Raw genomic sequence first — 25,691 nt, forward strand, 5'->3', positions numbered from 1 at the left:
AGTAACCATGAAAACAAGAGAGAAATGACAGAAAAAGGTGCCATGATTAGAAAAAAAGCTCTTTAAAAAAACTGGAACATAAGTACATGAAAGAGAAAAAGAAAAGTATTTTTCCTTGTTTATTTTATTACAGGTTATTTTCACACTGCGCTTATATCCTTAGAATTTGGCAATTAAAGAAAACCATATCTAAACCTTAAAATATTCACTTTCCGGATAAATGTTTTACGTACAGAGAAAAAAAATCTCTTTCTGCAATTATTAGCAAAACAAGCATGAAACGAAAACACAAAAAACAAACAGCCAAACACTTCAAAATGTAGCCTCCTTCTGCAAATCCTCTCCTCCCAACTATCCTTTAAAGTCTGCGTTGCAGGTGAAGGCAAGAGGTGGGGAGCTGCTTCTCTTATCAGCCCATCTTGGCTCATAATTCAATTCCAGAGCCAGTTCCTGAGAAATGCAGGTGGGAGTGGCCAGCAGGTGACATGGACAAGAATGGGGGAAAGCTCCTTTTCTTTTTTTATCTGACTTGGGCCAACTCTGCTATCCTCACCTATTGCTGGATGGAGGGAGAGGAGAAGGAAAAGAAGAGATTAAAAAAAAAATGAGTGTTTATTGACTATTCTATACTTAGATCTTTAGAAAACATATTATACTTTTATTTCAATAACAAGAAGGACAGCTACCTCTTTTTTGGTAGCCTTCTATGGTTTATTCCCATTTGAGCTGGGACCCCAAGACTCAAGGTCTAGCTGAATTGCTTTTCCAAGCTGGCAATAAGCCATTTTTCTAGAATTTTCCTGGGGCTGAATCTACTACCACGGTGCTAGATGACCCTAAAGATACTGCCTTACTTTTCACTTACTATTACCCAACTTCTACTCATTCACCTCACTTTTAGATCATTTCCACGTAGGTAAGAAAGTAGCTACTGACATGATACATCTGAACTTATTTTATAATAAATAAATAGAATGAATATATGTACTATAAAAACAATCTTTCCAAGATATCTGCTTCCCCTTCTCTTTAACATTCAATTCAAATCATGACAAAAATACATTATCTAAACTAATTCAAATAGTCTTTTTGAGGTCTTATTTTGAATTTAAACATTTCCTGTTATAGATGTCAGATAGAAAATCTTGTTCACTATCCACCTACTCTATCCTTTTTACTATTCATCCTTTTAACTGTGAAACAAAATACATAGATGACATCCTTCTACCAGTACCTGAATAATGCCAACAGTATAAACAGATTAGCAGAAAGAAATAGGTTATAGAAACTGGGAGGAAGTAACTTCATGGAACTTGATATATCTCACCAGGTGCAATTATATATTTCATTCGTTATTTGGAAATCTAACTTGCTTTTCCATAAGTAATCAAAGTGCACATCTCTGAATGAGAAGTGAAAGGACTGTAAAGGGTTCTAGTGACGTTATAACAGCAAAGAAAGGACACAATACTCGATTTCTTTGGGAAAGAGTCACACTCACCAAACAAAAAGCGGTTGATGCCAAGTCTGTATCTATTACCAGAAGATCACGAAAACCCAATTTTAAGAAACGTTATGAAGGCACAACCCCTGACACTTACCACACATGTATCTTAATACATACAAGGTGGCAAAATTTTAAGAAAAGTGATCATTTTAATTGCTGGTAATATCTCTTTGTGCTTCCTCTTTGGAGAAAAGCTGTATTTATTTTTTCAAAACCTTATGTGAACAAAAATATTTAAGTCATGAATATTTAAATGAGGGCACTAGGCCAATCTTAGATTATAAAGGTCCGAGGTTAATCTGGCAAATCTTGATAACCCCTAATTCCCTAGTGGGCTTCTTTAAAACAAATATTTTAAAGCCCATCGACAGACCAGTGTGAAGCCAAACAGATTTACAGCCCACCTCTTCATGAACATTCAGCAAGATGCTAAATCAAAGATGTTTGTTTCTGATCACCATGTACAATTTCCCTCTTGGGAGTCTATTAGGCTGTTCTGAATTTGTAATTTCCTTGAAGCTCTGTCACTTTTAATAGGTATGTGTCTTGCCAGAAGATGCTTACTTCATTCTGACAGTGACAGAAAGCTCACTAAAGAAGTAGTGTCACCAGTTTCTTTCTGAAAGTCTGAAGAAAGGAAAAACTGCATTTAAAAGGCTGCATATTATACATAATGTAGTTCATTAAATAATAAATTCAAGAATTGTCATTTTTGCTTTGATAGTTCTGAAAGCCACTCCTGATAAAGGGGCTGTACACATTTGCTCTGCCCTTTCGTCTTCATTTACCTGTCAGGATGAATGGAAGAGAGCACAAAGACGAGGAGAATGACATCCAGGATCCCATCTGGAAAAGGGTAGGGTAGGCCATCGTCACAAACGTCATGAACAAAGGCACAGCACTGGGCTGCTCTGTATGACGCGTGCGACTGTCATGATAAAGGAATGAAAAGACAAAAAAAGTTGTTAGCAGACTTCTAGTATTTTTCTCAAATTAAAAAGGTCAATTTAACTTCTCTCCAGTGCCTTTCTTCTATAAATTTGATTTTTGGATTAGGTATTCTGTTAGGTTATTTCAAGCTGTCATAAAAATTTAAGTCTAGCGCTTGGACTTGATAACAAACATTCTTTTGCAATCCCTCTTTAGCTTGAAAAGTGGAGTAGGGCAGTCTTTCTGAGTCAGTAGGCAGCGTTGTTGGAAGCCCACCCTGTGTTACTTCAGAGGCAATGAGATGGTCCTCGGCTCTCTCACTGCTTATTCCATGCCTCCTTTGGCATTAATATATAAATATCCTATAGCACATAATCAACATTAGGTAATGGTGATGGCTGTACAACTCTAAATATACTAAGAATCACAGGATTGTATACTTTAAAATGGTGAAATTTATGGTATGTGAACTATCCCTCAATAAAGATGCTATTTTAAAAAACCACGTTAGAGTACACACACACACAATTTGCCTATAAAAACAACACTAGAAGGATATATACCAAAATACTAACAGTGATTCCCTCTAGGACTCTAAAAAAGCATATTATAGGTAAATTTTATCTTCCCCTTTAGGCTTTTCAGTATTTTAGAAAATGTCTACAACGAAAAACTATTAACTCTTATTATCAGAAATTATGTTCCATGTGTTTACTATACATTTTTGTTAGAATTTCCATTCCTTTTCCATTTCCTAAAATTACCTCTTTTTGCTATGATAATGCTTACTAGCATTTGGGAATTGGTCAAATAAGGCCCGGTTCCCACCACTGTTTTCCTTACAGTTGAGGATATTTTAGATTTGTAATATATGCCTTTTCAGACCTTTTTTATTTTTTTTCAAAAGTTTTAATTTAATGAGTGCCTACTATGTGCCAAACTGTGTGTAAAGCTCTAGGGACATAAATATAAATACCACCTTGTAGGAACCACTCCCTTGAACTCTATATTAAATCCCAAACAACTTCTATCGTTTTAGGGTAACATCTTAGGCATCAGTTGATATGATTCGCAAAATTGTAAAAGCTCAGTTAAAAATGGTCACAGATTACATTTGATGCAGTTACATTAAAAAATAATCACTTCAACAGCAAAAAATTAGATTTTTTAATATAGCTCTCTTTAAAGAAAATATAAGGCATACCTTTACCAGCTCCACAGCTCCAGAAGCAAAATCACAACAATAAAGAAAGAACTCTGGAGCATTCCTATGAAAATGAAAGAAATATTTAAATCTAGAGTCCAGATATGCTGAAGCTACAGAAGAAAGGAAAGTGTAGGTTTGAACTTATATTTCTTTAACAGAATTTTGGATGACACTTGGCTTGTTGTTTCTTCTTTTTAGACACTGTTCTCTGCAGTGGTGTGTGGATGCCTTCATGTTGTTTCTGAACCAACATTATCTCAAACACTTATCAATTACAGGGTGACTTTCAAATTCCTGCCCTGATTTTAAGGCCCTCCATTATGTGGGCCTACTTGCTCTATATCCCATCATACTCTCCCATGGGAAACCTCCAAAGCCATCCATCAGCATTGCTCAATCTTCCTCCTACCCCTCACAGGCACTCTTTCTTGTCTGCCTCCAGCCAGCATGGCCTGTAACTCCTCTTAGCTTAGCCAAGTTCTATCCTCTCCAAGGACCCTCAACCCCCTGTGTCCTTTGGTGCTTCGTTTCTCTTCCCGTGTGTACGTTCCTCATTTGCTCCTGGACCTCTCACAGAGGCTCTGATGCACGGATGATGATGTATATATATATATATTTTAGAAGTTGCATTTATGTGCTGTTAAATATAATATTAATATGTTTATATTAACAGCATGTAAATACAACTTCTAAAAAATAATAAAACACTAATATAGTCTTATCTTTTCAAGTGATTTTCAAACTTTTATTGAGCCTTATATATGGACCAAGCATTAGAATACAAAGTAGTAAATGAAACTGTCTAATAAAAACTGTCTAGTAAGAGTATGGGATTTGGGAGCCAATTACACCTGTGTTTAAATCCTGGATTTGCCACTTATTAACACTGAATTTGACTTAACTTCTCCGAGACTCAGTTGCTTTACCTACAATATGTAAATAAAGTAAGCAAATTCAGGGGTTTTTTTGGGGGGGGGATGTTTACCCATATGAAAATCCTGACTAATTTTAATTGGCCTCCACTGAACTTAGACAAGTTCTATTTGGTCTTTACCTGAAATTCAGTAACAGTGGCTGAGCCATGGTTACTAATGGGCAGGCACATACAGCTGTCCCTTGAACAATACAGGTGTGAACTTCGCAGGTCCACTTACACATGGATATTTTTCAATAGTAAATACTAAGTACTATATGGTCCGTGGTTGATGGAATCTGCAGATAAAGAAGGAACCACAAATACGAAGGGTCGACTATAAATTATTCGTGGACTAACCCCCCACATTGTTCAAGGGTCAACTGTACTTTGAATTTTGTGGGTCAGTACCCTTCCTAATCATACCTTGTATGCTATTAGCAAAGGATCCTTGCATCATCTTGCTTAGTAGTGTGTCTGAATCACAGAAAGAGATCAGTATGTCCTAAACAGTAATTAAAGGTATGGTCCTGGCTCTTGTGGATTTTATAGCCTCGTTGGGGACATATACAATTTCTATAGAAGTGTGCATAAGGCAGGCACTCTCAGGTGAAAGTCTTAAGAATTTTGAAGGAGGGGGATGGCATTGCTAAGTGGGGAGAAGGGGAAAGGGTTTAGAAGTGGGAGTCACATGCTAGGGATGAGAAGCAGAGTTGATCCTGAGAGCCCAGTGTGTGACAGGCTATATGGGCTTTGAAGCACATAATTAGAACTTCTAATCTGATTCAGGGAGGCATTTCAAGCAAGGAGGACTTCTAAATAAATACGGAATATAAGCACAAATATGCATTTAGCAAAATCTCACCCAGGCTCACATTACTCTCTTAAATGCTACTCATTGATGAATACTACATTCATGTATAATATTCATATATAGTATAGTATTCATATATAGTGCCATTCTGTGGCACTAGGGGTTTGCATTCAAATTAATATCTGTCCAAATAAATTAATGTATCATGAATGGGATTTGGTTATGAAAAGTTAACCAGTACTGAATCAAAGTTAAAACTTGTGCTGCTTGTCTTTTCTCATCCATCCCATATAAAAATTGTGCTTTATTGCAGCATATATACCCTTATTGTTTCCTATGAAATCCATATATTTGTGACTTGTAATTGTTGGTTGGTCACACATGTTTGAAGTGTCTCAAAAAACACTCAGATACATATAGTACTATGTGGTATGATGGCTAAGGGCAAGGGCTCTGAAACCAGACTACCCAGGGTTGAATCCTGGCTCTACCACTTAGCTGGGTGACCATGGAAGAGTCATCTAATCTCTCTGTAATTGGTTTTCTCATCTTTATTTTTTAAAATTAATTCTTTTATACTGTAGTATAGTTGATTAACAATGTTGTGTTAGTTTCAGGTGTACAGCAAGGTGATTCAGTTACACATATACATGCATCTATTCTTTTTCAAATTCTTTTCCCATTTAGGTTGTTACAGAATATTGAGCAGAGTTCCTTGTGCTATACAGTAGGTCCTTGTTAGTCATCTATTTTAAATATAGTAGTAGTGTGTATATGTCAATCCCAAACTCCTAATAGAGATAAATATGGCATCTAAGTTGGTTGTAAGGATTGAATGGACTCATATATGTAAAGTTTCTAGAAAGGTGCCTGACTCAGAGTGAGCACCTAATAAATGTTAGTCATTCTTATTATTGTTGCTATCATCATCACCATCATCATTATCATCATTGTTATCATCATTAAAGGAAGATCTGCCTCTGCCTTCCAGGAACTTAAAAACTTAAGAAATTAACATGGTTCTATAAATACTTCCATATAGCTCAAAATGCTTCTCTGGACACTGGCACATCTAGCTATTATGAAAGGTATGCAGTCTATCTTTGGGCAGTAGTTACTAAACACTCACAAGATACAGAACGGTCTAGTAAGCTAAAGGAAGGCATGTGCCATTTGCCATGTGTCCTACCAGACGGCAGCTTGACCTCTGAAACTGAATTCCCACTGCATCAGCAACCCAAGTTGGTCTTGTGATCACCCAATGACTTTCCAGAGCTTTTCAGTAAAAACGGCTGACTGCCTTGGCCCTTCTCCCAGCAAACAGGTGTAAATATCACCACTACCACCACACCACCAAGCACTCTCTTGGCAAGGGGTTTAAGAATTAAATGATCCTTGGAGAATGATATGACCTCTCAATTCCAGAGGTCTAATTATGGTAAAATATTCTAAAAATGTAAAACATTAATCCTATCCTCTCCAAAAGTAATAAAACACAATTTCTGTGGTGGGAAAAAAAAGTCTAATCCTCCCTTTGGAAGGCTAATCACTGGTTGCCTTTTAAAGATGAATTAATTATCTCAGGTTATTGAGCTACAGTGATTTCTAAAATATGAATATGAGGCAAAAAAAAAAAAAAAGACACATCCACAAAGAAAGAGTCAGGGGGTGAGGAGGCAAGGGCTTGCAATTATTAGTTGGAGGGAGAAGTAGAAGAGGGAAAAATACAACTAACAAGTGGGGAACCAGAGATATTAATCAGTCAGTATGTACCAAGCTCTATCTATATTGTATTGTTAGGCTACCTGAAAAATCAGATTAGAGTAAAATATGCTCTTTACCTCAAGGAATATATGAATAGTAGTTGAAGAAATAAGACATAAAGAAATGATATGCAAAATAATAACTTGAGATGAGTCATAAAGTAACACACAATCAACTGCCCGTGTAGTAGATTTATGTGTATTACAAGTTCAGAGATCACTGGGGTGAAGGAATCTGGCTATGTGGTATAAAAGAACAGGAAATTTTGGCCCAGAAATTGGAAAAGGGAAAACAAAGAAAATAAGTCCCGAAAGAGAAACACCATTCAGAACTGCAAATTGGCCAGCATCACTTCTGGCTGGACACTTTAACTGGTAATTTGATGATATTAGGGAATTACTTAATTTTTATTATGTTAGGTTTATAATAGTAATGAAGTATGTCCTGCTTTTTGGAGATCCATCATAAGTACTTAAAGTGTCATGATGTTGGCCTTATGTTAGTAACTGTTGAAACAAGGTGGTGGGTGTATGAGAATTCACTGTATTACTCAGTTTTTCTGAATGCTTTTACATTTTCACAATGGAAAGTTAAAAAAAAAACTTTCTTAAATTTAAAAATAGGCATAGTGAAAAGACTGAAAGGAATTATAACAAAAATTCTGTCAGCAGCTATGCTATGGTGGTGGGAATAATGGGTGATTCCCCCCAACCCATTTGCCTCTAATGGGAACGTTCTACAATGTGCTTATGTTGATTTTATAATGGAAAAATAACGGGAAAGCTATCACGTAAACTTAAAAAATAGGGACTTGACAGACCAGCCATAGGTAAAAGGTGTTAAAGTTTTGTAAGGTGTATCTTCTTCCTCACCTACTAAAACGCATAGGTGAGGTGGTGAACGGGAAGGGCAGGTCAGGAGAACATCTTTGTTCCTATCACCTACTTCTGCCTTTTTGAATCTTAGGGTTAGGTGCTATAACTCCAAACAATTTCAAGTCTAGATACAGTCATTTGACATAGGAAGGTTTTATGCTGGGTGTGGCTCCAGAAGTGATGACAAAATAAAATGAGTTTAAAGCTTACACTTTATTTTGTGTAAGCTTTAAACTCAGTTCTCTATGTGTAAAATGACACCTAAGTAACCTGGAGGGGTAAATAAATCTCTAAAGTTCAGCAACTCCCAGCTTAGCGGAAGGATCAAACCTCTTACTCTCTTCTTATTCCCTCATCCACATAAACACAAGCTTAAAAAATTACTTCAACTCATGGTGGACAACCCATGCCTGTGAAACATTATTTTCAGAGTAATTCTCAGTTCACATGAAATTAGACACTCAGACCAAGACACTTCTTTTGAAATTTCATTTAGTCATTGTTTATATGGGAACAAGAACACTACTGGCATATACATGACAACTTTTTCCCAGAATTTCTCAACCTCCCATACGTATGTAGAATTTTGTAGGAGAAAACTCTAAAACTCACTGCAAAGTGTTCAGAATTGGAAAAACACTATTCCCAGCACCACAGCCAACCTAAAATCAAAGAGTAAACAAATATCATGAAAATAAAGTTAAATTTTCCTCACCAATGTCATATTTTTTTTATTAAAAAAAAAAACTAAAAGAAATTTACTGGATCTCTGGGTATAGGAGAGTTTTCTAAACTCAAAAGCAATGAAATAAATCACAAGAATAATATGCACTGAGAAATTTGACTATGGAAACATTTAAAATTTTTACATACCAAACCCCAAAATAAACCAAATTAAAAGGTGACAAACATACTGTGAAAAAAACATTTGCATTAAATATGATAAAGGGCAGAGCTCATTTTTTAAAAAGCATCTGATAAATAAAGGAAATAAACAGAACACAAAAGAAGTACAAATGACTTCTAAACGTTTGAAGGACTACATGACCTATTTAACAATCAAAGGAATGCAAATTAAAATAAGGTATAATTTTTGTCTAACAAAGCAGAAAGCACTAAAATAAGAATATTCCAATCAGTAAGGGTGTGATGAAACAGACCTACACTGCTGTGAATTGGTATTAGTACAACTTCTTAGAAAGCAATTTGGCAATATATTTTAACAGTATTAAAATTTTTTTATAAATTATGAACTAGTAAATTGAACCCAAATAATAAAAGAAAATGCAGAAAAGTCTATACCCAAAGATGTTTGCTGTTGAAAACCTGAAAACAATTTAAATGCCCAGTCAAGTGAAAACAGGTAAGTAGAATCATAGTATTCCACATAGTAAAGTATTTTGCAGCCATGAAAATGTTTATAGAGAATTTTTAAAGGTACAGAAAACCGTTTATGTTATAATGTTCAATACAAACAAAGCAAAACCCCAAAATGCAGGTAGAGTATAGCTCAACTATACAAAACAGTATAAACAAAAGGAGAAAAAAGTCAGTTAAATGTTAACAGTGGTTAAATTAAATCCCTTGTTTATGGGACTGTAGATTATTTTATTCTTTCTCTTCAGCAAATTCTCTGTAATCAGTATATATTATCTTTACAATCAGAAGGAAAAGGTTTATTTTTTAAAATAGAAAATCAAGGTCTACACCAGATTATAGCAAATTACATACTTCACTTATTTCTATTTCACCTAAAAGTGGGTAATAACAGAAAGAGATAGAAATTAAGGCCAAAACTTTATTGGTATTTAAAACTTCCTTCAAGTTAGAAATTAAAGTAGACAAATTAAAAAAAATTTAAATCACAAACTTAAAACCTGACTAATTAAAGATATGAGTCCCTTAAATAATTTTTATGCACAAAAGTATATGAACACTTATTTAATAGTTAGGTTTGATCATTTTCCCCCCTAAAAAATCTGGATCATTATTAAAGTAGTATGGAATGTACATTAAAAAATTTTTGCCCCTGCAGTACCATACCTCTAGGATTCTGAAAGTGGCGTTGCTACCAGGAAACAATTCAGTCTTCAGAGGTCCTTTTCTGTGTTCTTTGGAGTCTAGGTTGGAAAAATCAGATCCTGCTTTGTTTTGACCATCTGATGAGCCAGAACTTTCTCTATAATGATTTTTTTCTTCAGGCACAGTAGGGCAGTGCATTCTTGAGAAACAATTTGCAGCATGAACTTTTACATGATTCCATGATAATTCTTTTACCTTCTCTTCAGTTTTTTGACCAACTGGAAGAATTTCAGGAAATTCCCTCAACAGCCAATTACGATCTTTGAAAAACTTATTCTTATGAATCTTATAAAATGTGTCCCAATATTTACTAGCTTCACTCTCATACTTCACTAAAATAAAGAGAAGAAAACAGATTTATTTTACTATGAATTATATTTATCATTAGTTACTATTTTAATAACAAAATATATTTAATAATTAAATACTGTTAAATATATTACATATACTATTCATTTATAACAATTATATTTACTATTGAATAACTTTAATATTATAATAATTTTTATTTATCTGACTTTTTTTTACCTTTTAAAGGTTAAAACTAGAGTATTAATCCTCACAAAATGTGTCAATGTGTGGGGTATTTGGGCTTACCCTGGTAAGTCTGCTTCTGTCTCAATAGTTTAGCCAATAAATTTTTGTGAGGAATATAATCATTGCACACTGCTTTCTACAGTCTAATCTTGAAATCTTAATGATCACATTTTTACCAATAACCTGTAAGGCTCTTTATTATCTTAGAGAAATGATACCTCATTTTTTATGTCTCTGTAAATGCAGTTTCAACACGACAAATGTCTGTGCAAACTGGTAATCAAACAGGAAATTGTGGAATAATAAATGACATAATCTTAGAGCTAGAACGGTCCATTGAAATAATCTACTCCAACCCCCTTGTTTCACGTTTGAAGAAAGGACACACAGAGAAATGAACCCACTTGTCCGGGTCCTGGAGCCCTGTCACAGCAGAAGCAGGACCGTATGTTCTGACTCCTGGGGTCTAGGGGCCATCCCGTAACTCCATTCTTCACCCACCTCCAGAGGCACCTCTTCTTATTGACATCTCCTAATATGAAGCCTTAAAGAGAATTTCTGATGCAATTTAAAAAGAGATATGCATTTTGTGATGTCATCCCTTTGATTACCCTGGGTCCCAGCATCAGGGTTAGGTCAACAGTCTCAGATCTTCAGGCAATTCTTAGCTTTCTGCCTCTTTCTATCTGCAGCTTAAATTAGTATAATCATTAATTCACTCACTTTCTCACTCACTCACACAAGAAACATTTCTTGGATACTATTACATACCAGACCTAATCCCTGGGTTAGGAATTACTTTCACCCAGTGTAGACATGTGACATTTCTAAAGTGCCTTCAAAAAAATTTAAAAACCTTCCATTAATATAGAATAATTTTCAAGACTTAATGTTAGGTGAGAAAGCAAAATGTAGAACAGTAAGTATATGATGCAACTATTTATTAGAAACAAAAGAAGAAAAAAATTCATGTGTGTACATACACAAAAAAACAGTCATGTATGTATATACACATATTAACTGCTATATGGGCAGAATACTTCTGGAAGGATAATCACATAATTAGTAGTACTGGTTGCCTCTGAAGAGTGGAACTGAGTGGCTGGGGACCAGAGTTTGAGGAAGAATTCTCATTTGAATTTTGATCCATGCGAAATTACAATCTATTCCAAAAATAAACTAAAACTAAAAACAACAGACTCATTTCTTTGAGAATTTTAAAGAAGCCCTTACCCTCAGAACAAGCAGTTGCCTATAGTCAGGTTTGTCTCTGTTACAGAACCCTGTCCTGAAGCCCTTATATTTTTTCTTTTCTTTCCACTTTTATCTTTATGGCCTTGTACCATGGATCTCCACCCATCTGGCCACAAGACTTCCTTCCCAGCAGGGCTGAATTGTATCTGGCAGCAGGACTGCTAGAAAGACAGAAACTCCCATCTGTATTTAAGGTCTGAGAAATGAAAGTAGATCTCTGTAACAAAAGAATTATGTGATGTTGAAGTCCAAAACATGCTCTCATCTGCACTAATGGGAGGAAGCCTATTTATCACTAATCTAAAAATGCTGTATATCTTTAAAATAGTTCTATCTCTACCTTTAAAAATTGGAGTGTACCTGATATACTGTGTAAGAAAACAAAACAACATTCCAAAAATCAGACTCAGGAGGAATTAGGAAACCGCCAAATTTCCCCAGGGTCTTCTCGCACCTTCTCTTCTTCCTTTTATCTTAAGAACTCTCTTTGTAACTCACTCTATGTTGGTAAAAGATTTTTCTGCTTAATAAAAAGTGACCCACCTAAGAAGATCTATATTTAGTCAAATCTCTAGCATTTGAGTTTCCAATACCAAGTTACTTGTGAAGTGAGTTTGAACCTAACTATAAGTAACTAGAATGTAATATAAGTGATTAATTTGTGGGAATATCCCCCTCGGAATTAACTGGCAGGGGAAGAGATAGACAGCAGGGGAGTAACTTGAAAGAAAAGATGTTCATAGCAGTGCTATTTATAATAAGACAAAGTAGAAATAACTCAAACAGCCAGCAACATAGGAATGACCAAGCAAACCATGCATGTCAAAACAGAGTAATCTTATGAAGCAATTAAAATTTAAAGGATAAAAATATTGAGAGAAAATATTCACACAGAATGGTCTATACACTGACTGCAACTCTAAAATTTATTTTATATTCATTTATAACCATCAGATGGAAATTTGGAGTGATGGTAACAATTTAACGATTATTAGGTAGTTCTTTCTTTTGCAAAGTTTTATCTACATCTTACATGAAGATAAAGAATCTTGGTTGAATTCTTCATTCTACTTGCCCAAAGAGTTTCCTCATTTGATGAGGGGTTGAATTAGAGCAGCGGCCCCCAACCTTTTTGGCACCAGGGACCAGTTTCGTGGAAGACAATTTTTCCACGGAGGTCGGGGGGTGGGGGGAGGGATGGTTCAGGAGGTAATGCGAGCGATGGGGAGTGATGGGGAGCAACAGATGAAGCTTCGCTCACTCACCTGATGCTCACCTCCTGCTGTGCGGCCTGGTTCCTAACAGGCCACGGGCCGGACCCCCGAATTAGAGTATCTCTATGTTTAAGCTCTAAAAAGTCTATGTACTTTCCTATTAAATCCCATGAATTTATGAAGAACATTAAACATTCAGTTTTAAAAACTGCAAAATCTTGGATCAGATTGCTGTCATAAATATGAGCCTGTACTACTGTTTAATTTCTACGGTTTATAAAGAAAATGAATCTGCAGTGAGGTGACTAGAATCTGGTTCAGGTACCAAATATACCAAGCACCTAAATTCAACCCTAGCTTATCCCATCTTTAAAAAGGATCTGAGTACTATTAAAAGATGATGGTCAAGGTCTGCTAATATATACGCTTTCAAGCCTTTTTCAAGTATTTCCCACTCAGGAATTAGGAGGAAAAAACCAAACATCACATAAATCATTGTACCAATAACAGCAGCACAATAGTACATACTAAGTGTTTGTGCCAGGCACTATGTCAAATGTTACTTGGATTTTTTTCCCATTTAATCCTAATAATACCTCTCAGATAGACATGTTCTTCCGATTTACAGACAAAGAAGTTCAAGGTCAGAGGGGATAAAAAAATTTGCCCAAGGTCACCCAGCAGAGCCAGGACCTGAACCAATTCTATCAGACTTTATGCTCTTAACCATTATACTATACTGCCTTCCTAACACAAAATCAAGATTAACCCCCTCCAAAATATCTCTGAAAATAATGTTTATCTGATTTTGTACTTTCCTCTCATTATGAAGCATCAAGCTGAAATTAAAACCTCAGTATGACTTATAATCAGTACAACCAAATAGTAAAAATAATGCTGATTGGAGTGAACCTACATAAAGACAGATCAGAAAAACAGACTTAATTAAACCCCATTTGAATTATATAAAAAATAAACTATGCAAGATTGTATGATGAAATTATGATGAGCAACAGGAACATAAAATGCTCTATGAGAATGGATGGGTTTGTGGGACAGCAACAAAACAGAAACAAAACAGGATAGGCTGGGATAAAGGCTAATGAGCTGGAACTTTTTTTTTTTTGCTTTTTAAAGTTGTGCTTTTAGCAGTACCTTCAATCAATGCTGGCAACTCCACAGTTCCCAGTAATGTATAACAGCTTCTGAGACCCCACGGAAGCTCAATCAAACTCATAATTATGGCTATGAGACAAGGTAAACACCTCCAGCATATAATTTAATTTCCTGAACTGCAAGAGTATCTGTGATAACAGGGGAATTGATAGAGCAACTTTTCTGACCATGAGTGAAAAATTTAGTTTAATCTTGCTGTTCACTCAACTCAAGTTCAGGCCAATAATGATAAAAGAATATAGTGTAGAGAAATCTGCCCTGTCTTCATCTTGTCCAACTGATTTTCTAAACAGGTATATTAATGATCAATTTTTCTTGGAGGAGAAAATTTTCCCTTTACTCTCCAAGGTTGCCAATTCAGAGTTAATTGCTCTCTGCCAACGGCTGTAAAAGGGATGTAGTGATCTGTTTAACCACAGCCAGATGAAGCAACTTTTCAATTATTCATTTATTAAATTCAATACTGCTGAGGGGAAGAAGGACTATGACACACTAACCATACTTAAATAGTCAGAATTCACCCTGAATCACACTGAATATAACTAAGAAATTGAATTAAACCATGTATATGTATCTGACATATATTATGTGATTAATATGAATTATGAAAATTTATTCTAAGTTGCAATGTAACAAAAGGCAATTTAAAGCTATTTTTGCACAGCAATTACACAAACACCTGAGCTCTCAAAGTTGGAAATTTCCAGTTGAAATTTCACTGATAAAGTTAATTGTCTAATAAAAGAAAACTCTTAAAGTTATGAAATTTAAAGTATACTTCTAAGAGCAGTGTATGAAATTAACAACCAAAGCTGACCTACAAACAAGTACCCTAAATTTATCAGCACACAAAACTTTTAGCTACTCTATTTTTTTTTCCCACATAGGACACTCTCAAGTGGTAAGGTATTCACAAAGGAAGGTATAGTGGAATTCTCTTACTATTTTCCTTGCCATAGATAACTCATCCTAGGTAGATAGTTATTTACAAGGGTATTTTAAAGTAAAAACAGCAGCTGCATTTGTTATTAACTTTAAAAAACCCATTACATTTGCTAAATTACCAGCTGAGATATAACACACTGGAGATGTTTTTAGGAAATTATAATCATGTTAACTCAAAAACTGCCAAATGTATCTTTCTCATTTCTCTGAATTAACCTGCTTTAAAAAGAAATCTGAGCTATTATAAAATTTAAAATAAATTACCAAAAGGAAATGTGGAATTAAAACTCATTAATCTGGGCATCTAATTGAAAGAACTATTGCTAATGAGAGCCCGGATGCTTTACATGTTAATCACAGGAATGAATATGTCAACCATTGTACAGCAAAAGACTGTCTTATTTGTGATGGATAAGTTCTTATTTTCAGAATTGTGAGGGTGTTTCCGGACTTCAGTTCTCACCAAAGATTGAGACAATAGGTGACAAATGGGAAATGGGAGTGACAGGAGAGACTGACACACAGAGACCAAAAGAAACTTGCCAGAGAGTTGGCCAGCATGGGAGAACAACCAGTATTTCCTCCCAGTGGCATTAAAATAAGTAAGATAAAATCAGTAGACAGTGCTCATGCCATATACTATTCTGCAAATGGAATACTTTATGATGGGAGAAAACTGGCTCTTTCAAAGACTTAGGACCCTTCTGGATAAGAAGAGATGGTGATTAACAGGGGCAGTGGGAGAAGAACCGGGTCACAGCTTCCTTTGGGTTTTCACAACGTTTGGGAATAGGGCTTTTAAACGGATCTATTCACCTTGACCCATATTCATCAGAAACATTAGATATCCAATTAGAAGCCTCACCTAGGCTTCTGCAGACTGGCAGGTCGATGATCCCTGGTGGAGACTGGACTGGGTGTCTGGGTAGGTATTTACTCTCACTGTAATGTCCCGTCACTCAACACAGTTCCTCAGGACAGAAGTTTTCTTCCTTTGCCATGCTCAACTGCTGCTCTGTGCAACCTTGCTTAAGTGTGATGTAAGGGTCACCCTCACTGGGTGTGTTCCTCTCCTTGTAGCAGTTCTCTGACATGCGTGAAGTCCACTGCACTGAGTGGGGGGGTGGGGGGAGGTAGGAAGGGAGGACGCAGAGGGGACCCAGCGGAAGCCTTGATCACTTTGAGTCATTTTAAAATGAACTCTTTCCTTTTGTGTCTCCACGGCAGCCAGAAAACTTGCTCAGAAACAGACTGCACATGCTAATAAGCAAACCAAATGCTTCAAAGCAGTACCATCAGCCCTCTCCAGCCTGCTTTTCCCGCTTCTATAGAGAGGCCAGTCACCACCTTTCTATTTCAGTCACATTACGGTTCTGTGGGAACTGTCATTTTCCTTTACTGTGGTTTCCAAGGCCTGAAAATAACCTTCTCATTAGCTTCACTCAAGTTCATTGTTAACATAAATAGGCCAAAATAGGCAGCCACATACAGAGCCCTTTAAGGGAACATTATCAGCACTGCTCATCTATTTATGTTCTAAACAGAAACACTCAAAAGAGCATGAATTAAAAAAAAAATCCTTGGTTTTTCATATTCTCAGGAAATATACTGTGGATCATTTTTAACTTCCTGGAAAAGAATTAAGATGACTGATATCTTTTAATTCTGTTCAGGCTTGACTCTCTCTGTCACATCCAGGTGGCCGCTAGCAGAAGCTTGAGTAATGTGGAAAATATGTCTGTGCAGCTGCTGGCAAAGAAGCAGAATTATACTTCCTCAGAAACAGTGTGACGGAGTTCCTGCAAAGGAATGCAGTGCGGGCTGATCTGGGAGCAGAACTGCCACCGGTATGCACTCTCAAATCCAGCCCCAGCGCTCCCTGGCCACATCCCACTCTGGGACTGCATGGCTGGAGCTCATAAAAATAGAATGGTTCTCCTGTGGACCAGGTGCTCTTCTTTCTCGTCTATCCTCCAGGACATATTCATGCTTACAGTAAGGAAGGAAAACTAGCTCTGAGGGATAACAAATGATGCCAGAGCATAAGACAGGGCCACACTGCCCCCTTCACTGGCAAAGGGCAGCTCATGAGGGCTGTCTCATTAGCTCAAGTTTCAACAGCTACCTTTGCTTCAAACCTTAGCCTCAAGTGTGGACTAAAGTCACCAGAACAATAGTTAACTACCAGTGGGATTAGTGCTTTTCACTATGCTTGGCTTGCACAGAGGAATGCAAACATCTTTCTCTGGGGAGTTTCAGGACAGCTGATCAATCTGGAAACAAAATTCTATCTCAGGGGTTGGCAAACTTTTTCTGTAAAGGGCCAGACAGTAAGTAGTCTGTGTGGGCTACATAAGGTCCCTGTTGCAACTACTCAACTCTGTAGATATAGCTCAAAAGCAGCCATGGACAATGTTAACAAATGAGTATGTGTTCCAATAAATCTTTATTTATAAAAATAGGCAGTGGGCTGGATTTGGCCCCTGGCCATAGTTTACTGCCTTTCATTCTATCTAACAGGTACACTGACAGTGCTACATGAGTGATTGAGAAATGATGATGACCAGAACCAAGTTGTTCTGGCAAAACTAACCTATGGTATTAGAAGCCAGAATAGTGGTTGCTGTTTGTAGAGCCTTAGGGGTTTGGGAAAGTAATTGGGACAGAGCATGAGGAAGTTTCTGGGTTACTGGTAATATTCTGTTTCTTAAAGTGGGTGTTGGGAAAATTCACTGAGTTTTATGAAAACTTATTTATGAATTGTGTTAATATCTATGGGTATCTGGTACTTCAATAAGCTGTTTTTGTTTTTTTTAAAGAAAAAAAAATCAACCTGTTTTAAAGGAGAAATCATTTAAGAAAAAAAAGGTGGGAAAATCCTCTCTAGAGAGTGTAAGTGTTGGGCCAACTGCCTGTCGGTTCCCAGCTATGCATTGAGAAGGACAGAGGCCAAATTTTTTTTTAGTGTGCTTTTTAAAAAAAAATTTGTGGTAAAAAACACATAACATTTACCATCTTAACCATTTTTAAGTGAAGAGCCCAGTAGTGTTAAGTATATTTACATTGTTGTGAAACAGATGTCCAGAACTTTTTCATCCTGCAAATCTGAAACCCTATACCCATTAAAAAACAACTCTGTGTTTCCCCCCGCTCCCCTCAGCCCTTGCTAACCACCATTCTAATTTCTGTTTCTATGAATCTGACTACTTTAGGTACCTCATATAAGTGGAATCATATAGTATTTGTCTTTTTGTGACTGGCTTATTTCATTTAACATAATGTCCTCAAGGTTCATCCAGATGATAGCATGTGACAGGGATTCCATTTCTTTTTATGGCTGAATAATATTCCATATGAAGAGACCACGTTTTGTTTATCAATTTATCTGTTGGACATTTGGGTTGCTTCTACCTTGTGCTATGGTGAATTGTGTTGCTATGAAAATGGGTGTGCAAATATTTCTTCAAGACCCTTTCAATTCTTTTGGCTATATATCCAGAGGTGGGACTGCTAGATGATATGGTAGTTCGATTTTTAATTTTTGGAGGAACGTCCATACTGTTTTCAGTAGAGGTTGTACCATTTTGTAATTACTCTAACAGTGCATATAAGGGTTTCATTTCTACACATCTTCACCCACACTTGTTATTTTCTGGTTTTGTAATTGTAGCATAGGCCAATACTTTAGAAGCCATTTTTGAAGGTTGGCAAGGCCTTACCTAAATTAAACTCTAAATATCAAAGGCCTCCAAGAAAAGTACCTCAAATCCTTATTGAAACTTTATGTTCAATAAAAGACCAGAAACATTTTGATATGACTTTACCTTCTTTGCTCAAAGTTTTTGAATCTGTTGAATATTCCTAGCAGGTCAAGTGCACAACAGCATACTAAAAGATACATAACCAAAGGAAAATTTTTAAATTATGTTTTCATATCTTGTTTGAAATGCCACCCTTATGTATCTCCCAGAGAAAGCAATAATATGACTATCGAAAGAGATTATACTTATAGGGTGAATACATAATTTATTTCTTCAACTTTGGTTCCACTACACTGGAATAACTGGGAATTCTCCCAAAGGAACAAGTAGATTAGCAAAGGTAGAAGCTAAGAACTCTCTAAAGTAGTGGCACGATTAGGAGGAAAAGAGACTGAGGTGTGAACTGAATCAGTGGAAGGGCAAACAGGAAAGCCAGGCTCCAGGAGATACAACATGTAGTTGCTTTACCTTGTTCTTCCAGAAGGACTCGCACAGCTGAGTTTTCCTCTACTTTTTTTCTGGCTGCTTCTTCTTCTTCTTTTGACCACTGCATGTGATCCCTTTCAAAAAATGAAGATTATAAAACATGCTTTATAACTGAAGAAGGCAGAAAAAGAGTGACAAGGGATAACTCTTTCATTCTAGCTTAGTCAAAGGCAAATGACACAAACAAATTCCAAGGCCAATGAATACGTTCTGTGTCAGATGTTCCTTGTGACAGTGCCGGTGCAACCCTGGAGCGCCTACAGTTCTTCTAACTCTGGGTGTGTTGCAAGCCCCAGCCACCTTCTGGAGATAACTGCTTAAGTGGTGTCCCAGGAGCACCATGGTGCATGTTTATCTGGGTGCTGGTATGGTTTGCTGTGTTTCATTCTAAGGCTAAATTTATTTGCTTTTCTGTTAATTTATGAACAGGGAATTCTTTAATAGTTTTTTCATACTCCTTTTGTACTATTCTTATTAGCTGCCTTAATTTCTGTATATGGATTCATTTATGTTTAAATGATAGACTACTTGATATAGCATATAAGAAGGTCATCTTTCTAAGATCTGGCACTTTCTATAAGTATTTTCAGTTTCAGAATTTACTCTATATGAAAGAATATTATTTCCTGCCACCAAAATGTCTTTCTTGGAATAGAAGCAACATCTTTATAGAAAAAAGGTGATTTTTGTTTTGTTTTGTTTTTATAAAGTCTATGTTTCTTTTTTTGCAATAGGTAAGACTATAAGTAGGTGATGTAGTTTCCTGGAATAAACCATTTTTCTTAACAATAAAGAAATCACATACCCAAAATTCAAGTCTGTTGCAGTAGTCTAGGAGTAATGAGTCCCAGCACTAAGGTGGTGGCAATGGGAAACAGAAAGGCAGAGTAGAGGGAGAGACACTGAAAGAAAACTATAGTTATAACCTGGAGATTAACTAGATATTGAAGGGAGAAGAATGAGAGTCAGGAATGATTCCAAGGTATTAAAACTGAGTACTGATGAAAGTGGGGGCAACACTGACAGAATAAGGAGTTGCTTTGGGTGGAATGATGATAAGCTCGGTACTATTTTAAGTCATGTTTATGCAATCAGATATGAGAGGGTATATTCCAGTGACCTGGCTATAAATACACCACTGAAAGGTGAGAAATTACATTTAAGAAGGATCAAAACTGGTATAGTGAAGTTCCCAGGAAAAGTATATGATAATGTAAAAATCAGAGTTTCACAGATGAAAATTTAACCACTGTTATTTCAAATAAAACCCAATCATTTACAACCCAAATAATCACTAAACAGCTTTATCACTTGCTTTAATGAATGAGATTAGAACAAATTTTTGCTTTGACTTAATATATGTGAGCAATCACATACATAACTTGGAGCTGATAACTACATTTTATATTCTGTACCTATAAATATATAGAGAATATTATTATATGACAGTTATGATATTAAAGGCAATAAATCACTTATTGAAAAAATAGTATTACTAAGGCTGGGCACAAGTTTCTCATCTATGAATTTCTAAAAAATATAAGAAGGAAAATAGAACAGTCCATTTCCCTGTAAAAAAATCAAGCTCTGAGACAAAGAGAGCGTATATGGTTTTCAGCCTTACGCATTTGTTTTAAACTGTTAGTTTAACTTGCTTCTTTCTGAGTATTTAATAGATTTAGTTATTTCTTAAATTGCTCTAACTTCCTTACACTGTTTTTTATGTTGCTTCATTTTCTTAACTGCTAGGTGAGGGGGATATTATACCCTTAGCCCCAAGAGAACAGATTTTCCACTATATAGTTACAGAATCCCCATAGAAACCTATAAAATGTTTCTACTATATTTATGGGGACTTCCTCCAGACCAGCTGCTTTATGGAGGTTCTTATATTAGAAGAGTCTGATTCATGTATACCCAAACCCAACAGACAGCAATAAGAATCATTCAGGTTTATAAGTAACAAATACAATTACAATAGAATTTAAGCATAGAGACAACTAACAAACAAACTGAAAGTAATCAGGTATTTAACAACCACCACCACTACCACCACCACCACTACTGAAGGAAGAAAATGGTTCATACTGTTTGACTTGCAAATTATACTCTGGGAATTTATTGTAACGAAGCCACTAAAAAAAACCCAGAGAAGTTCTGTACAGAGAAGTATCTGTACAACAGTATTTACTGGAATACCAAATATAATAGCAAAAAACTGGAAACAACCTCAGTGATAGGATAATGGAAAAAGTATGGTAACTCAAAGGAATATTATACAGACATTTAAAATGATAGATATGAAGTTTATGCAACAACATGGAAAAGTATATATGAAATAGCATGAGGTTAAAACAACAGATCCCCAAACTGTATATGTATTATAATCATAACTATATAAAGTAATATACAGCACTGGGTGAAATAAAAACAATTATAGTAGAATAGTGGAATTAAGAGTAACTGCCTTAAAATTTCCTTAATATTGTAAAGCTGCTTCAACTAGAGATAATCTTTTTAAAAACCATATTTATAAAAAAACTATACTGCATGTTTAAGACATATAACAATGGGCATTAAAACTTTATGTTATCCTTCTTGGGGGAAAACCCAGCAGTCTTTATAATAAAAAAGAATATATGTTTTCTTAAAAAAAGAGAATTGAGAAGAAAATATAAAATATGCTGAATATTTTTCCTGAAAACTTGAATTTGAGAAAAAGAAATCTTAAAAATAAAAGATAGGATTTTTAGTAAGAAATTTTCACACCAAGGCTAGTAGAATTAAGTCGTAATTTTGGAGTGGCCATGAGTCCTATGACTTCAGTTCATATGTGTGCATGTGTGTGTGTGATTTCATATTCCTTCTACATGTATAGCGCAACTGAATGATGATTCCTTACTTTAGCTTTAAGTTGATGGCAATAACAGTCTAAATAATCATGCATTTGGTTTGGTTTTGAAAAGTTAAAACACACACACTCTCTCCCCAATCATTTAGCTTGGGTACTAATGTTTTTGAGGTTCCTACTTATAGAAAACTGCTGAATGTGGTGTCACTTCCTATTATAATTTTTAACAATCAGATATAAACCAAAGTACCCAGTGTAAGCTATGCAGATAAAATGTTTTTCTGTCTTGGTCATTTATTGTGTATGAAAAAGTGTCATTATAGAACAAAATTTAAAGACAAATTTAACAAATGTATTAGGTGCCTAGTGAATTAAAAATAAAATATTGTTAGGTAAAAGGAAGAAATAAAGTTTATTAGTTTCACCTTAAAACTATTTCAGTAATCTTTAATTCCATAACAAAGTCATTTTATTACATAGTTACAATTATATTAATAGAAAAATTTAAAAAGAAAAAGTCTTACCTTTCGTTTAAATATCCTAATCAATTAACAGTTCTTAATTTTTCAAGTTCTCTTCCTGTATTTATGGATACACACACACACACAAAAACACTCTTCTACATAGCTACAAAATCTTCATAATTATGGCTTAAAACTGCTGTATAGGACTTGTGATTTGCGCCATGACAGAGTACCTAGAAATAGGCTTATCCTTCTGCTATAAACAATAATAAAACTGGATAAAATAGTATATAAAGCAATTGCTTTTAGGCACTGCACTACACTTCAGACAGCACAGGACTGTGATCCTTAAAAGAAGAGAAACACAAAAGGTCAGCTCCCACATTTACCCTGGCTTTCTGTCTGGGACATGTTCTAGACTGTGGTGCAGAGGTAGAGCCCAAGCAGAGCCTGGCTGACTCACTGAGTGGCAGTTTTGTGAGTTGAGAAGGCAGAAATCAAGATTCAGAGCTGCTGAGATGGTGAGACTTTGTGCAGCAGAATACTGAACAAGAGGGGGTTGGACAAAGGGGAGGGCCCCTGAAGTCTGCATAGGCAGTGCAGTGCAGTGCAGTGCAGTGCAGTGCAGTGCAGTGCTTGGAGATACTGGAGTTCTGGCTAAGCCAGAGTGGAGAGACCTCTCTGAACACTTCAGGTATTCAGTTAAGACCCCAGAAATGCCATGCTATAGGAATAAGAACCATGCTAGATTCAGAAAATATCAAAATAATTTCACCTGAACAGCACCTAAAATTAAATCTGACTTGACCAAGAAGATTTGGCAATAATTTAACCACTTGCCAGGAAAAAAAACTCAACACCTTTAAAGGAAGACAACATAATCCAGATTTCACATAAGATATCACCCATAATGTCCACCATATAATCAAAACTTTTAGCATGTGAAGGAGGAGGATAACATATTACCCTTCAGTAAATATATTTTTAATATTCTATGTGATAAAATGGGAGGCATGCAAAAAGCTGCACACTGAAGTCTGATGACTGACTTGTAGAAAAGTACTTGTATGATTGTTTGCATTGTGAACTAAATTATATGCTTTTTTCATGGAATGCTATTTTTACTTGAAAGAGCAACTGTAGACAAACTATAACTATTCAGACTTGAGTATTCGGCATCTTAAAAGTAAACAAAATGAGCCTATCACTTTAAGAAAAGAAAAAGTATTTGCTGTCAAAGATAAATTTTGTGCTTTCAAGCAAAAATTAGGATTTTGGAAAGGTTGTGTCCACCACCATGAGTTTGATAGCTCCCAATACTTAAGAGATTTTTCCTGATGGGAATAATGGTGTATTAACAAATGTGATTTTTGAATATTGTATAATGAAATGTGTCATCTGAATCTACATAAAACAGGGAACTAAACTTTCCAAATTATCCATACATGATGTCATAAAATGATGCATAGGTAAAAAAAAAAAAATTCAAAATATAAGGTGTGGGCTTCCCTGGTGGCAAAGTGGTTAAGAATCTGCCTGCCAGTTCAGGGGGCACGGGTTCGAGCCCTGGTCCGGGAAGATCCCACATGCCGCGGAGCAACTAAGTCCGTGCACCACAACTACTGAGCCTGCGCCCTAGAGCCCATGAGCTACAACTACTGCAGCCCGCACGCCTAGAGCCCATGCTCCGCAACAAGAGAAGCCACCGCAATGAGAAGCCCGCACACCGCAACAGAGAGTAGTCCCCACTCACCGCAACTAGAGAAAGCCGGCGCACAGCAACGAAGACCCAACGCAGCCAAAAATAAATAAATAAAATAAATAAATTTATTTTAAAAAAAAAGTATAAGGTGTAACAATGGATTATAATATAGCACAATACCAAAAGTTCATTGATATGGTTTCATATTCCATATTGCAACTAAGAAACTGCTGCTGCTGAGATTTAATGTAGTATCAAGAAAAATATGGGGGGGCTTCCCTGGTGGCACAGTGGTTAAGAATCCACCTGCCAATGCAGGAGACACAGGTTCGGGCCCTGGTCTGGGAAGATCCCACATGCCGCGGAGCAACTAAGTCCGTGCGCCACAACTACTGAGCCTGTGCTCTAGAGCCTGTGAGCCACAACTAGTGAAGCAAGCCCGCGCGCCTAGAGCCTGTGCTCTGCAACAAGAGAAGCCACCACAATTAGACCCCCGTGCACCACAATGAAGAGCAGCCCCTGCTTGCCGCAATTAGAGAAAACCCGCGTGCAGCAACAAAGACCCAACACAGCCATAAATAAATAAATAAATAAATATTTTTAAAAAAGGAAAGAAAAATATGGGGAATTCCCCAGTGGTCCAGGTCCAGTGGTTAGGACTCCTGCGCTTTCACTGCCGAGGGCCAGGGTTCAACCCCGGGTCAGGGAACTAAGATCCCACAAGATGTGGGGCACAGCCAAAAAAAAAAATGAAAAATATCTAAAATTATCTTAAGATGCTATTATAAAACTCCTCTCTTTTACAAGTACATATCTGTGTGAGGCCAAATTTCCTTCATATAATTCAACCTAAACAACATTACACAAAAGATTAAATGAAGAAGCACATATGAGAATCCAGCTTTTTCCATTAAGCCAGACATTAAAGAGACTTACAAACATTTAAAACAATGCACTCCTTGCACGATATTTTTTGGGAGCAAATAGATATTTTCATGAAAATATGTAATTTATGTTAACATGTAATGAGTTTATTATTGTTGTTTTAAAATGAATTAATATTTTAATGTTCAGTTTCAATCTCTAATATGGAACATATCAATTGATATAATCCACATAAACAAAAGGTCTTTGGGGTCCCCAATGATTTAACAGTGTACAGGGGTCCTAAGACCAAAATGTTTGAAACTATTGCTCTAAAATAACATA

The 25,691-nt window shown here is 36.0% G+C and overlaps 1 protein-coding gene across 1 annotated transcript in view; it reads right to left on the reverse strand.

The window, feature by feature from the left end:
* The window catches only part of METTL8 (methyltransferase like 8), a 79,910-nt gene that overhangs the window by 6,181 nt on the left and 48,038 nt on the right, over nucleotides 1–25,691 (reverse strand). Inside the window, exons 5-9 of the mRNA XM_036856980.1 lie at nucleotides 19,448–19,539; nucleotides 10,054–10,424; nucleotides 8,623–8,672; nucleotides 3,642–3,705; nucleotides 2,296–2,435 (exon numbers count right to left, since the gene is read on the reverse strand). Of these exons, the coding sequence (XP_036712875.1) occupies nucleotides 2,296–2,435; nucleotides 3,642–3,705; nucleotides 8,623–8,672; nucleotides 10,054–10,424; nucleotides 19,448–19,539 (717 nt within the window). The remainder of the gene's footprint in view (nucleotides 1–2,295; nucleotides 2,436–3,641; nucleotides 3,706–8,622; nucleotides 8,673–10,053; nucleotides 10,425–19,447; nucleotides 19,540–25,691) is intronic.

The sequence above is a fragment of the Balaenoptera musculus genome, chromosome 7 (assembly GCF_009873245.2).
Source record: "Balaenoptera musculus isolate JJ_BM4_2016_0621 chromosome 7, mBalMus1.pri.v3, whole genome shotgun sequence".
Classification (NCBI taxonomy): Eukaryota; Metazoa; Chordata; class Mammalia; order Artiodactyla; family Balaenopteridae; genus Balaenoptera; species Balaenoptera musculus.